Source organism: Harpia harpyja, chromosome 1 (assembly GCF_026419915.1).
Source record: "Harpia harpyja isolate bHarHar1 chromosome 1, bHarHar1 primary haplotype, whole genome shotgun sequence".
Classification (NCBI taxonomy): Eukaryota; Metazoa; Chordata; class Aves; order Accipitriformes; family Accipitridae; genus Harpia; species Harpia harpyja.
The window spans coordinates 40,747,406-40,759,416 of record NC_068940.1 but is presented as its reverse complement, the minus strand read 5'-3'; the positions used below and the strand labels follow the sequence as shown (position 1 = coordinate 40,759,416).

Genomic DNA, 12,011 nt, shown 5'->3' with positions numbered 1-12,011 from the left:
GGGCAGCATCCTGGGGTCTCCCCTGCTGGTGCGGGTCCCCAGGGAGCAGGTGCTGACGCACCCGTTAAATCACTGGTGACATTTCTATGCTGAATGTGCTGTTACACCATCGAGCCTGCAGGGCTGGAGGGACATGGACACTTCTCTCCCACTGCTGCCTGCCCAGCGGTTGCCCTTCGAAGAGATGATTCAGCTCATGGCAGGGTAGGAGCTGGTTGCCTCACCAGCTCCGGCAGGACCACCAGGCAGGATGCTCTATTTTTCTGGGGTTTTTTTACTGCCCAATTAGATGATTTTTGGTTTTTCCTGGTCCCTATATAGCGGCAAAATCTTGAATATGTGCTTCCTGGGCAACCAGGCAGAGGCAGTGATGAATTTTTAGGTCCTTCTTTCAAGTCTAACAACTCTTTATACTTGTTTTGTGCCTCCTGAAAGCACAAGTTGTGATCTTCGAAGTTCAGCTGCCTGAGGATGCTGTTTCTTACCTGGAAACGTTGTTTAGTTTGGCACCAAATGCACCTTTGGGAAAAGCTCCTTGATGTTGCTTTCTGTTTTGATGCCTTGAACTTGCCACTATTTATTTTATTCTGGTGGAAACAGCTCATTCAAGCAGCAGCATAAATCTTCCTTTCTGTTATTTGTGGCTCCAGCAGCACAGTGTTGCTCTCGCGTGGGCGGAGCAGAGACAGGCGCCCAAAGCGATGCCCACAGTGGGATTTGTGGAGGAGGGAATTGGGCCCACCAGCCCCTTGGCTCCCCTCTGAGATGCCGAGGTGTTGGGGTTGTGGGTCAGCAGCTCTCCCCAGCCTGCCTCCTGTCCAGTCCTCTCCCCTGCTTCAGCATCCCCCCTTTGCTGCCAGAGCCAGGTTCATCCCTGCACCCCGGGGGGCTACTTGCCCTCCTGCCCACTGGGCCCTCCCAAACCCAATGGGGTCTTTTCCTCGGTGCCAGCCTGGGGGGCACGGTCCATCCCCATGGTGTCAGCTCCTCTGAGCCATGGTGGCTGCTGTGTCCCCTGGCCAAAAGCGGCATTTGTTGCAGAGGAAGCGGCAGCAGTGCTGCATGCTGCGTGTTGCTGGAGAGAAGGACCTGGCGGGGCTGGGGGGGGCTGGAGGGGGTGGTGCCCCTTGTTAGCACATCCCGTGGGGATGCTGAGCCGGCTCTCGGCTGCCAGGGCTGGAGGAGCAGCAGGGATCACCCATGCCCAGATGACAGACCTGACAGCCGCCTCCTTTCGCCTCCTCTGCTTTTGGGTGAAAGCAGCAGCCTCCATGCCCAATCCTGCTCCCCCACACCCACCCCTCGGCGGAACCCCATGGGGAGCACCCGTCTGCGGCGCATCTCCCCCCCAGCCCCTCGGTCCTGCCCGCAGGTGCCTACTGCCTCTCTGTCTCTGACTTTGACAACGCCAAGGGGCTCAACGTGAAGCACTACAAGATCCGCAAGCTGGACAGTGGCGGCTTCTACATCACCTCCCGCACCCAGTTCAACAGCCTGCAGCAGCTGGTGGCCTATTACTCCAGTGAGTAGCTACTTGGGGTCCCCTTGGGGTCTGGGTGACACCCTGGGTGCTGTGTCTGCCCTCGCTGCAGGACAGGGGCTGCTGGGAAGCCAGTGCCGGGCTGGGGGACCCCAAACCAGTTGGGGGGGAACCCTGGTGAAAAGCTGCTTGGGTTTTGGGGAAGAGGGTGAGGGTCTGGGTATGGGTCCCCGAGGTGTTTTGCAGGGAAGATGCAGGGTAAAGACATCACATGCCTAAAAGGCCAAGTGTCACCCTGGTGTTGTCCCCTCCTGTGCTAGAACACGCTGACGGCTTGTGCCACCGTCTCACCAATGTCTGCCCCACGTCCAAGCCCCAGACCCAAGGCCTCGCCAAAGATGCCTGGGAAATCCCCCGGGAATCGCTGCGGCTGGAGGTCAAGCTGGGACAGGGCTGCTTCGGAGAGGTGTGGATGGGTAAGGACCATTCCCACCCCGCTGTCCCCCCGTGTCACCACCTGCCTCCTCTCCCCAGCTGTCTGCAGGTGCCCAGAGCCTGCATTGGGGTGGGGGAGCAGGTGAGGGACTCAGGCCCCTGCCCCGTAAATGTGTCCTGAGCAGCGTGTCCTGTGCCACAGGGACCTGGAACGGCACCACCCGGGTGGCGATCAAGACGCTGAAGCCTGGCACCATGTCCCCGGAGGCCTTCCTGCAGGAAGCCCAGGTCATGAAGAAGCTCCGGCACGAGAAGCTGGTTCAGCTCTATGCGGTGGTTTCGGAGGAGCCCATTTACATTGTCACTGAGTACATGAGCAAGGGTAAGCGTGAGAGGAATGCCGGGGGGCTGGCCAAGGGGCTCTGCTCCTCCGGATTGCTGTGACCACGGTCTTCCTCGCAGGGAGCCTCCTGGACTTCCTGAAGGGTGAGATGGGCAAGTACCTGCGGCTGCCCCAGCTCGTGGATATGGCGGCTCAGGTGGGTTTGTGTATCCCGGGGCCTCCCACGTCCCCTTCCGAGGGCACTGGCTGTCTGAGCATCTTGCTGGGCTGTTGTGGCTGTCGCCTGTCGGGTGCTGGGGTGCTCTGCAGCCTCACTCGAGTGGGTGCCACCATCCCCTCTGGGTGCGCTTTCCAGAGCTGGGTTGCAGTCAGGGACCGTCATTTTGCCCGTTCCCATTGCTGCTGGCTCTCTCTGGCCAGCAAACCTGCATCTCTGTGGGTTTTCTTGAGCAACCAGCTGTTCCCGCACTCTGGGTAGGATCCTGCTGCAGACCTGTTCCCCTCGGCAGTGCCAGGCACTCCCCGGGGACCCTGGTGTCACCCCGCCAGCCTCGGTGCCCCATGTGCTGGTCCCCACAGATCGCATCCGGCATGGCCTACGTGGAGAGGATGAACTACGTCCACCGAGACCTCCGGGCAGCCAACATCCTCGTGGGAGAGAACCTGGTGTGCAAAGTGGCCGACTTTGGCTTGGCGCGCCTCATCGAGGACAACGAGTACACCGCTCGGCAAGGTGCGTGCCCGGCACTTCCCAGGGCTGCCGGCACCGTGCCCAGGCAGGCGGCACTGGAGCACTGGCCACTGGTCCCTGGTCCCCAGGGGCGTGCATTGCATCTGGAGCCGGCCCGTGGCCCTGGTTGCATGGGGTCCCCGGAGGCACTCACAGCCCCATGCACCCCCTGGGTAGCACAAGGCCGGGATCAGCCTCTCATCCTGCCTTTCCATCCAGGTGCAAAGTTCCCCATCAAGTGGACGGCCCCTGAAGCTGCTCTGTACGGCAGGTTTACCATCAAGTCAGACGTCTGGTCCTTTGGCATCCTCTTGACCGAGCTGACCACCAAGGGCAGAGTGCCGTACCCAGGTGAGGGATGGCACCCGCCAGCAGAAGCCCCGTCCCCATTGCAGTGCGACAACGCTGGCTGCCTGTGCCCAGCGCTTGCCCCTGGCACTCCATGGCCCCCAGAGCCATCTTTGCAGAGGAGCAAATTGACGCAAAGTTTCTCCTGCAATTTGGGCAGGGAGGGTGGGCTTGGGGATAAGCTACCCCTGCCCAGGTCGGATCCTGCCCTGCTGGGGTAGGGTGAGCAGAGCCCAGCCGGGATGCAGGGTCACAGCCACCCTGTCCTGCTCTAGTCCCCAAGCAAGGTGATGGGCTGGCAGGGACAAGTGCTGTTGGGCTGGGGGGTCCCTCTTTCCCTGGGTCATGGGGGTTGCCCATAAGGCTCGTCCCAGCATAATGCCCTTGGTGTCCACTCCGGAAAAGGCATGGTGCAGGATCTGGCCCAGCTCTAATCAACGCCATGTCTCCTCTGGCTGCACGCAGGGATGGTGAACCGGGAGGTGCTGGACCAGGTGGAGCGGGGGTACCGCATGCCCTGCCCGCCCGAGTGCCCCGAGTCCCTGCACGACCTCATGTGCCAGTGCTGGCGGAAGGACCCAGAGGAGCGACCCACCTTCGAGTACCTGCAGGCTTTCCTGGAGGACTACTTCACCTCGACAGAGCCCCAGTACCAGCCTGGCGAGAACCTATAGACCCGGAGCTCCTCCTGGCACCAGGGACACTGCCGTCCTCGCCGCGGGGCGCCGAGGGCTGGCCTCCCCACCAAGGGGCCGTTTTTTGTGGAGCAGCCCCGGAGTGGGACGGGGCGTCGTCTCCGGATGCGGCCAGGGGAGGTGCTGGGTCCCCTCATCACTCATTAAGACTTCTGGCCCATGTTTAACGAAGCGGCGCCGTCCCGCTGGCAAGGGGAGCCTGCGGGCGCTGGCGGAGCTGTCTCGGGAGGGTGAGCAGAGCATCTCCCACTGGGAGACTTGGCTTTCAGGAGACCTTTCCCCCCCAGCAGCTCTGGGGTGAGCCCGGAGGAATTGGGGGACAGCATCACCTCACGTCGGACACACGGCCCCAGTCTCCTGCACCCCCTTTCTAAATCAGCACAAATTTCCCTGACCCTTCGCCCTCCCCCCCTTGGCTCCGGTTCTCCTGAGTGCGCTGGCAGAGACGTTTCACCATGGGGAAGGCACAATCCCCGGCTGGTTCAGACAGGCTAGCAGGTGCTGGGAGTGTGAAATGTGGCTGCTTGTGGCTCCAGTGACTGACACCATCCCATGGGAGCACCGAGGCACACGTTTGAGTCTTCCAGCTGCATCCGTCCCCACACAAGGGACCCATCTTGTCTCTCCTGGGAGCAGCACCCGGGGATTGCCGGCAGAGCCCTCGCCCTGCCTGCGGCCAGCCCTGCCACCCTGGCTGTGCTTTCTCCCACTGAGCACTCCTGGTCTTCCAGCCGGCCCCCTGGGAAGTGCACTACAGCCCCCGCAGCAGCCTTCCCTGGCTCTGCTGCCAGCTCTCCCACCGGCAGATTCCCCCGGGCTGCCCCTGCCACCAAACCCGGTGCCACCGCAGGGCTTGAGTGCATGGCACATGCGGCTGTTCAGGGTGTGGGAGTATTTTGGGGGAAATACTAATCTTTCACAGATGCTTTTGTCCACCCAGTATGTTTTTAGCTGCCTTCCCCACACCACTCGCATCTCAACTGCTGGGCTGCAGTCTCCATGCAGTGGGAGCATCCCCAGCCATGGGCCACCACCCTGGAGAAGAGTCCTGGGAAGCGCTGTGCTGCAGAGGAGACATTTGCATCCTCATCTCCCCCCCTGCTTGCTCCCAAATGCCTCAGCCTTGTTTTGGCAGTGGGTGGCTATCCATGCCCAGTTTTGCCCCTGCACACATCCCATGGGGCTGAACGGTGGGGTGGCACCCAGCCCCTGCACTCTCCCACCCAGCATCTGCTTGTACATAGCCCTCGAGTGGTCCCCGCGCCCTCCCGAACATTGACTTAGTTGCATGTGTTGGTTTTCCCCGCCTCCTGCAGCTGTACCCAGCTGGAAACCCTTCGCCGTGGTGGCTCGCGAGGTTTTGCTCCCTCACCTCTTGGGTCCCGGGCACCCTTACTCAGAAAGACCTGGAGGCTCTTTGGATGCTTTCCTGGAGGAGGGGTGGGATGGGGGCTCGAGGGGGTGCTGTGGGGCAGGGGTGCTGGCATGCACCAGTGGGAAGGACCTGGAGAGGGGAGCCAGCAGCTTTGCCCACCTCTTGGTCCTCAGGCGGTGGGCTTTCTTTGCTTCCCCGCGCTTGTGGGATGTGGTTTCCCTCCAGCACAGCCTCTGTGCAGCCAGCAGACCCAAACCACCTCTCGCCAGCCCCTGCTGTGGTGCCAGTGTCCCATGAAAGCCAGGTGGGAGCTGAGCATGGGCGGGGGGGTGGCCAAAACCCCCTACCCAAACCTCTGCCGGAGCAGGGCCTGGGCATGCCGCTGCCTTCTGCTTCCTCTCGCAGCTCCCTGGCTGCTTATTTATGAACCAAGTGCTCGCTTGGTTGGTTGGTGGCTCCTTTTTAATGAGTAAAACCTTCAAAATCAGCGTGAAAACCTTCAAAATCGGCTCTTCAGTACGGAGAGATCCTGCTGGCTTGGAGAACAGTGACTGGTTTAATGGATTTTTTTAAAATCTTTTTGGGACTTGGAGCCTTTGATCCCCCTTCCTAGCAGATTTGCTGTGCCTGCATTTCTGTGTTTGGGCAGGGACCCTCCAAAGCAAAATGTTCTAGGTCTTTCTATGTTTGCATCCCTGGGACGGGTGGCTGCTGCATCCCTGTTGGCGCTGCCAGAGAAGCCCCATCCTGCAGCAGCCGGTCTGAGGGGTGGCCTGTGCCATAGCTCTGCCTAAATTATACAAAATCCCCATCCCCAGGAGAAACCTCTTAAAACTGTAATGTGCGGAAGCCAGATTTGATCTGAAAGCTGGGGAGAGAGAAGGCAAGCGCACATGTTAAGGTTTGGCCTTCGGTTGTCTGCAGCACGTAGAGGGTCTTGAGCGAGCGCAGCGGGATGGGAACGGGCTTAACCCAGCGCTTTCATTTTCTGGCTCTTTCTGGCAAGCGGCAGAGCGGGAACGCAGCCTTGGCGCAAGGAATGCCCCGGGCTGGCTTAATTCCCCATGGCTTTTGGCAAGCTCTGACGAAGGAGATGTGCTGGGGACATTTCAGGGCAGAAGACAGTAGAGCAATCCCGGAGGAGCCCTCCTGCATGGGGCTGGGGCTGTGTGTCTGCATGTCCGTGTGTCCATCCATGTTCCTGTGCAGCAGTTTTGGTTGGACTCAGCATCTCCAGACTCGCCATTGCAGCCGGCACGACCCAGAGGCCCTGCAGATCGAGAGCCTCTCGTCCATCACCACTGTTGTCTGCCACTTTATTTTTTAAGCCAATAAACTCTAGAAGGGAAGCCCCACCTAAGGATGCTCTTTGGCTTCCCAAGGTCAATAATGCCCTACAAGTTATGCTCCTCTGCTGTTATCATTTTTTTAAACAGTGTTTTGTAAGATCTCCAACCAACTATGCAGAGAACATGTGGATCTGTGTGTCTCTCTCTCCAGCTCCCCTCTCCCCCCACCTGCCTTTTTCAGTGTTGAAGTAAAATATTTAGCTTTTTTTTTTTTTTTTTTGGATAATAATAAAACTTTGGAAAAAAAACCTGAAAAGGTCCAGCTTTGTGGGTGGTGGGGGGTGGAGATGCTTTGAAACTCTAATGTTGATGTAAATACTTTGCAATTTGATAATTAAATACAAACAGACCTCACAAAAAAAAAAAGCGTAGCTCATGTATGGGAGGACTCCTTTGCATCCCTGTTACAGGAGTTGGTGGTTCCTGGAGCATGTGCAATGCCCATGCGTGGCTCCAGGTGCTTCAGACGCTTTTTTCTGGCCGATGCTTCTGGGATCTTGTGCCACTTCTGTGCTGCTGAAGCTATTCCTGTGTCCCCATGTGGGCTCGTGGTCCAGCACAGCCCCAGCGCCTGCTCCTGCAAGAGGAGCCTCATCCATCATGTCCCTCCTGCTCCGAGGGCCAGGGACAGCCGGCGGGCGGTGGCAGGCAAGCTCCCCATGCCCAGACCGCTCTGGTGGGGAAGCACTGCCATGGTGGGTGCAGAATCAGGCCAGCGTGCTCTGAGCTGAGCTGGGATGCAGCCTGCATTGCTGGTGGGATCCCAGCTGCCGCCGCTGATGCCGAGCAGAGGGCTGTGACACATGCCACCAGCACGCGGTGTTAGCCACGAGGGACCCCACGGGCTCCTCCGCTGCATCCGTCACTGCTTCCCAGCCTCTGCATGTGAGGACACCAGGGTCTCTGCCCACACACAGGGAGCGCTAGCCCCCACGGGGCTGCAAGCGACACAGTGACCCTCGTGCACGTCGATCTTGCCAAAGCCAGGGCCAGCAGAGCTGCCCCGAGCCCAGCAGGCAGGAGACCTGACTGCCAACCCCCATGGGCTGGGCTGGGGGGGACAGGATGGGGGCAGCCCTCCCTTCAGCAGAATCTGCTTCATCAGCAAGCTGACAAGAAGCAGGCCTGCTTTGTTGGGATAATTAGTGGGTGCTGATTGGGTTCCCTCGCTCGGTGATTAAGTAATTGATATATAGCACAGCACTGGGGGGAGTAGGCCCTCCAAAAGTAGGGTGGCTGCTGCTGCTGGTCCTTTACCACCGCCATGGTCTGGGGTGGCTTTAGTGCTCCCGAGCCCCCCAGGTCTGGCTGCTCCTTCCTCCTCAGGGTGGCAAGTGACTCAGTCTTACCACCTTAAATGTTTAATGCTTTATGTTTTGCTTCTCTTTAAAGCAATTAAGTGATTGAGGGATTATCTCTCGGCAAGTCCCTTGGTCTGTGTGCAATGTGTGGGTTGGGGGTAGGTCAGTGGGGTCGTCCCTGGGTGGGGGGATCTGGGGCCAGGGCTCTTCCAGCCCTCAGCTTTGCCCCTTTGGCATCGCTACTCCGGAGCAGGGTGGCCAAGGGGATGGCATACAGAGAAAGAGGTGCTGTGCTCCAGCCTGAGCCCTGGGGCAGCGAGGGTGTCTGCAGTGGGTTGTGCCCAGGGGATGAGGGGGCTGGATTCAGTACTTCCAAGCCCTGCCTATGGCACTGCTTGCTTCCTCCTCTGCCTGTCCCCTTCACTCTGTGTATGGTCGTCAGCTTTGGAGGCAGCTGAGGCATCTTAAAAAGATGGTTGGGGGACTTGGCAGTACCCGCAGCCCTCCCTGGCTGTGCTCGGTGCCTGTTTTGCCGCGGAGTCACTCCCCTCAGTCCACTCAGACCAGCGGGAGCCCCTGCCAGCCAGGCGTCCCCAGCCTGAGCCAGGCAGATGTGCCTGGGGATTACACCACATGCCTCCTTTACTGGACTTAATCTTGCTGTTTGCTTCACACTCATGTTTTGTCCTGTAAGCCCAAGAGAGGATTTGGGTGTTAGGGTGGGGGCTGTGGCTGCCCCCACAGCAGCTCTGGTGAGGAGGTGGGAGTCCTGTGCTGGGCAGTTTGTGTTGGTAATGGGTTTCTAAAACAGCAAGGATGAGTTGTTTGGCCTGAACATCCCCTTCACTGTCCCCAAAGCTCAGTGGTAGCAACCCCAAAGCACATCAAGTCCTGGCTCTTGATGCAGGCTCCCAGAGGATAAAGGGGGAAAACACTTGCGAGCATGTGGGGGGCAGCCCTGAACTGCTCCGGGTGCTGAGGATCCCCCGGAGCAAATCCTGGGCTGTGCTGCGGGTCTGGGGTCTCTCCCATAGCCCAGATGCAGCAGGAGGGCTCTTGGGGCAGGAGCAGGGTGTATGTTAAAGGGCTGGCTCACGGCAGGGCTGTGCCCCAGTGCCAGGCGTGTGGGTCTCGCTGGCTGTGCCATTCCAGCCCCCACTGTGCCTGCTGCTCACTGGTAGCAAGGCGTGAACGGGAAGCTGCTGGCACATGTCAAGTCAGATGTCAAAGCCTGTCTCTGTCCCCTGTGGACTCTGCCACTCAGCTCTCATCCCTCCCAGCAGCAGGTCTGGGTGGCACCTGAGCCATCTGTCCTCCCTTGCCCTGCTATCAGCAGATTTGCCTTTGCTTGGAGGAGTAGTAAAACCCTCTTGCCACAGGTTAATCTCCAGGCTCCCGAGGGAAGGGCTAAAGTCCTTACCTGAGGAGTAGCTTACCTCCCTCAGTGGCTGAGGGCTAGGAAACTGCTCTGGTGCAAGGAGCAAGAGACAGGCGAGACCAAAGAGCGCTAGCAGGGCAGGGCTCTCTGGTCCTGAGTGATGTTTGTGGCTTCCCTGGCTCAGGGGGTTTGGCTGGACCAGCCCCAGGGTAACACCACGAGGGGACAAGGTTGGAAGCTGTGGGAGCCCAGTGCTATCAGCAGTGGGGCTACACTTCTGGACTTAGCTGCCTCTCTGAGCTGGCCAGTGGGTGCTTTCAGCCCAAACGGCTCCTCAGTGGGATCAACCTCTCTCCTCTGCCTGCTGCTAAGTTACTAAGGCCATGTTACAGGCTTGCCTCAGGGTAAGCAGGGAGAGCATCCAGGCAGGACGCACTAATTGCTGGGCAAGATCTAGGGATGGACAGGCAGATGCTGGGAGAGAGGGCTGGTAGCCATGGTGGCCCCAGAGAGCTGGTTCCCTACCTGCACTGCAAGTGGTGCCAGGAAGCTCAACTGCCAAACATCAGCCCCTGAGATGAGATGCACCAACATAGATGCCTGGCAGATCTAGGGTTCAAAAAGCCATACCAGCCTGGTAGTCATGGCCAAACCTTCTCCATGGGAAGTCTTGTGGTGTCCCAGTTGCTCATCCTGGGAATGCTGCCTCTCCCCGATGGGTGGTGAGGAGGGGAGTGAGAAGGCCCCGGACCCCAAGGCTGCAGTGAGGAGCCTGAGGACTGCCTGAGCTAAGCTGCATCTCTGTTTCTAGGGATCTGAGCCTGGGTTTGGGGTTGTGGGTCTTTTTCTTTCCTGACCCTGCTGTGTCACTGATCTGTTATGTGACCTAGAAAACAAAATGATCTCTTCTTCAAATGGAAAGACAAAGGAACAGCTTAAGGCTCCTGCTCCCTGTATTTAGGGAGCACCAGGCAGATGGACACTTTATAATACAGCAAGGTGATGAGACTCACTCTGTGCCAAAGCCCTTGCGGGCAGTGTCCAGGCTCAACGAGACCCGGCACAAGACAGTGGTTGTGTTTTAAACCCTACTGCTTTCAGAGTCACTAGTGCAGCTACCCCCTGCAGTGCCTGCACTGCTGTGGTCCCCATGCAGAGACCCCCTCGGTACCTCCAGGATACCAGGAGACAGAGCCACCCCACTGCTTTTCTGGCAGAGAAGCTCCTTGAGACCAGGGCAAAACACCTCCTATGAGCTTTCTTCCATGTAGGCAGCAAATGCTTGCCCAAGAGCACAGGTGCTTCGTCTGTACGGGCTCAGTCCAATTTGCGGTGCACAAACAGGGAAGCTGTGATGATGCTTTTCAAAAGCCATCGGGTTCAACCTGTTCTGCAGTCGCAGGCTTGTTTTTCATGGTCTCTTTATAGAGAAGGATGAGCAGGGCATTAGCATGGGATGTGAGACCTAGTTGGGTTCCCCACTCTGCCTGAGGCTTTGTGTCTGACCATGATGAAGTTGCTTTAATTTTCTATCTTTCAAATGAAGATAGTATCTCAGTGCCCTAAAGAGTGTAAGACAGTGTGCTGAGGAGGGCTGCATACATATCAAAGAGTGCTCTTTATCTACATTTGGGGTGGGAGGGCTGCAAAAAGTAGGTTTCATCCCCATCAGTCTGCTGAGATCTCTCCTGTTGCTACACTGGCAGCCTCCCTCTTTTGAAGTGCTTTTTTGCTCCAAGTTGGGTCTCACAGAATTGAAAGCCTGCAGCTGCACCTTGTCTTGAACCCCATGTACAAAGCTAGGGCTTGCTCTTGTCCAAAGGACTGTCTGGCTTTGTGGCTAGGATTCATTTAAATTGCTGTAGAGTCCAACTTGGCTAGTTAGCAACAAAAATGTACTCTTAAAAGAACTGACTGCATTAGCTTAAATAAATTTAAACTTAAAAGGTGCTCAGAGTGCAGACAACAGTCTTGCCACAGCTTGCAAATGAGATGCCCTCCCCTCTCCTTTCTGTTTGTTATTTATGCTGTGGCTGATATGACAGCTACTGGGATTTCCCTCGGCTTGACAGGTGACAGAGCTGTCATATCTATTCTTGGTGATGCAGCACACGCTTTTTTTTTTTTTTTTTAAACATGTAACACTGATATGCCCTGAACCCTTTCCAACTTGGACTTGGTCTTCAGGGCTTGGAGCAAGGGTAGAGGAAGCTGGTTTCAGCTCCAGCAGCGCAGCTCCTGCACCCTTTAACTCTCTGAGGTGTTCCTGGGTGCTGTCGGAGTCAATAGTCCTATGTCTGGCTGCAGCGTGTGTCCCTTTTCCCCAAGTACTACACAGCATCATGGCCAAAGCTGCATAAGGGCTAACACAACCAAAACCTCTGCCTGGATGGCTCGTGGCAGCCGAGTTGCAGCCTGGTCTCTGCCTGCAGCAGGGGTACAGAGGACAGGTTAGGCAGATGTGGTGTCGTGGGACGGGCTTGCGTGGCGTAGGTGCCCAGCAGATAACACTTTTACTGCCAGCATTGGGGATTAGCAGCTTTCAGGACACCGCTCTGTGGTTTAATTTCATAAGTG

At 57.8% G+C, this 12,011-nt stretch overlaps 1 protein-coding gene across 5 annotated transcripts in view; it reads left to right on the top strand.

The window, feature by feature from the left end:
• SRC (SRC proto-oncogene, non-receptor tyrosine kinase) overlaps positions 1-7,112 on the top strand; it is a 31,250-nt gene extending 24,138 nt beyond the window's left edge. For 3 of the 5 annotated variants that reach the window (XM_052789293.1, XM_052789275.1, XM_052789283.1), the window contains 7 exons: positions 1,373-1,522; positions 1,801-1,956; positions 2,118-2,297; positions 2,378-2,454; positions 2,838-2,991; positions 3,208-3,339; positions 3,802-7,112. In XM_052789293.1, coding sequence (XP_052645253.1) covers positions 1,373-1,522; positions 1,801-1,956; positions 2,118-2,297; positions 2,378-2,454; positions 2,838-2,991; positions 3,208-3,339; positions 3,802-4,010 — 1,058 coding nt within the window. In that variant the 3' untranslated portion in view covers positions 4,011-7,112. Of the gene's footprint in view, positions 1-1,263; positions 1,523-1,800; positions 1,957-2,117; positions 2,298-2,377; positions 2,455-2,837; positions 2,992-3,207; positions 3,340-3,801 lie in introns of all 5 variants that reach the window. The other 2 variants (XM_052789314.1, XM_052789303.1) reach the window with 1 other exon arrangement.
• The last annotated feature ends 4,899 nt before the right edge of the window (positions 7,113-12,011 follow it).